Source organism: Pteropus vampyrus, unplaced genomic scaffold (assembly GCF_000151845.1).
Source record: "Pteropus vampyrus isolate Shadow unplaced genomic scaffold, Pvam_2.0 Scaffold33, whole genome shotgun sequence".
Classification (NCBI taxonomy): domain Eukaryota; kingdom Metazoa; phylum Chordata; class Mammalia; order Chiroptera; family Pteropodidae; genus Pteropus; species Pteropus vampyrus.
This window is the reverse complement of record NW_011888814.1, coordinates 9,736,269-9,738,674: the sequence shown is the minus strand read 5'-3', so window position 1 is coordinate 9,738,674 and position 2,406 is coordinate 9,736,269. Positions and strand designations below refer to the sequence as shown.

At 56.7% G+C, this 2,406-nt stretch overlaps 1 protein-coding gene across 1 annotated transcript in view; it reads right to left on the bottom strand.

The window, feature by feature from the left end:
* The window catches only part of MEST, a 13,094-nt gene extending 11,927 nt beyond the window's left edge, over positions 1-1,167 (bottom strand). The window contains exon 1 of the mRNA XM_011357238.2: positions 939-1,167. Coding sequence (XP_011355540.1) covers positions 939-964 — 26 coding nt within the window. The 5' untranslated portion in view covers positions 965-1,167. The remainder of the gene's footprint in view (positions 1-938) is intronic.
* Positions 1,168-2,406: the final 1,239 nt, after the last annotated feature.

Here is a 2,406-nt window from a genome sequence, read left to right as displayed (position 1 = left end):
TGAAATCTCAAAAATACTTACGCTCGGTGATAACGTAATGCAAGTTCTAGTCACACCTATGCGGTAAATCACGCCACGGCAATACCAGGGTCTTCAAATCCTAAACTGCGCCATAGCAATACTCGAGTCTTGAAATCCTAAATCGCACCATAGCAATAACCTGGGTCTTGAAATTCTAAATCGCACCAAGATGATATCCACTGTTAAAAGCCTAAAACACGCCATGGTGAAACCGGGTCCAGAAATCCTAAATTGCGCCACAGTAATACCGGGTTCTCGAAATTCTAAATCATACCGAAGTGATGCGGTGATCTAAAAATCCTAAATTGTGCCAGGGACATACCCGGTTAAAATCCTAAATCGCGCCGAGGTAAAACTTGGGTCTAGAAATCCTAAATCACACCAGGGCGATGCCGGGATCCAGAAATCCTAAATCGCGCCAAGGCGATACCCGGATCTAAATATCCTAAACCGCGCCAAGGCGATGCCGGGATCCAGATAGCCTAAAACGCTCAGGGGCGATACCGAGATCTAAATATCCTAAATCGCGCCAAGGCGATTCTGGCGTCCAGAAATCCTAAATCGCGCTAGCACAGCGCGGTGGGGCGGGGAGGTGTCTAAATATCCTCAATCACATCAGAGGCGAAACCAGAGACTAGAATCCTTAGTGGCGCCAGGGCAATGCCCGGTTCTAAAAAATCCTAAATCAGGAAGATCTGAACATTCTACTACGTGTAAAAGTGGCATCCCCTCTCAAATAGAAAGATCGAGTTCACAGGAAAGGCATGCAGGCCTCCCACGGGGCTTTCCCTCCATTGCAGGGGTCGTGGTCTGGCAGCCCCAGCTCGGACAGAGCCCTAACGCGCTAGCCCGCACCCGAGTGCCGGACCGCGGCTTTGAGCCAGCCACACCCCCTCGCGCTGGCCGCGCGCACCCACCTGCGGAGGCGATCTCGGCGCACCATGGCTGCGTCTTATCCCATGCCGCACGGCACACCGATTTGGAGCACAGGGGCGCCGCGGCACCCACAGCTGCACCCGCAGCTGCGTAGGGCCAGCACACAGCCCGTGAGGGCGGTGCCGGCCGCGGCAAGCAGCGAGCGGCCACTAGGGCGTACGCTGCGGCAATGCGCAAGGCGCGGCTGCCGCAGAGGAGGTGCCGGGATGTGCTGGTTGCGCGGCAGCGCGGAGCCAGTGGGCACCGACTTTTAGAGCCCACCCGGGCCCCGCCCCTGGTCCGCCCACCGCACCGCAGTGCTCCTCCCACCGCAGCCACCACCCCTCCCTGCAGCCCGGCTGCTGCCGTGGGGATGGGGCGCCCTTCTCACGGCCGCTCCTCCAAGGGGCACCTTCAGGGGTGTTAACCCCCACCAGCACCCAGCTACTCTCCCATGGCCCCCCAACCCTGGCTCCAGGTTCTGCAACAGAAATCCTTTTCTGGCGAATTAACGCCGCAGGAAAAGACAACAGACCCCCAAAATCCCAACCTTCCACTTAGACCACCCACAGGCTCCTCCACCCTCAGAGGTGGCCACTAGACCTCAGGTGTGGCGCCTGCTTGCGTCCTGCACTGCACCCGAGGCACGGGATCTGAATTGTGCGAGTACCAGACTCGAAGCAGCAGTCCACAAGCACCCAATGCCTCCTAGGTCCCTAACTAAAGCAGGCCCCTAATAAATACTGCATGGGTATTTATTTGGGTAACTACCAAAGGTACAAACAAGGAGCTATGGAACGGCAAGCTCTGTTGGACCTACCACCGGGCTAATCGGCTGATTCAGAGCTTGGCTACTACGGACCCAAAAGGGCAAAACAAGGGGAAAGTCTGGGTCTCTTGTTCAGCTACTGCTGCAGTACCCAGCACGTTTCCTTTACAGCAGCACGACTTAGGCCCCATTCCCGAGCCCAGCCGCAGCCTTCCCACAGCACCCGCTCCCAGCAAAGCGCCCGCTCCCAGCAAAGCGCCCGCTCCCAGCAAAGCGCCGTCCCACACCAGAAACAAATGGTCATCACAGTTATGAGACTAAAGCTCTCCTTTATGTAAGACTGGATTCACAGTGCAAGGGCCCAGCGGTACAGAAAAGAGGGAAGAATTTTTTCTTCATCCATAATCCTTTAAAAGGTATCTATTACGCCTCTGAAAAGAAAAGGGTAGAGAATCACAGTGTCTGTGATCGTTTTCCAGATGTAAATTGAAATTCTAACGAACGCACAGAGGCCGCTAGCGACCCAGACAGCCCTAGCAGTGCCGGCTCCCTCCAGCAGGGGCGCTGCAGGTCTCCCTTCCACACACGCCTGCCCGCCACTCCTCAGCCCAGGCAGCGCGGATGGCAAAGGCCGGTCCAGCCGAGCCCTAACAGTGCGCCATGGACCCGAGGGCCACCAACCACACATGGCAGAAACCACC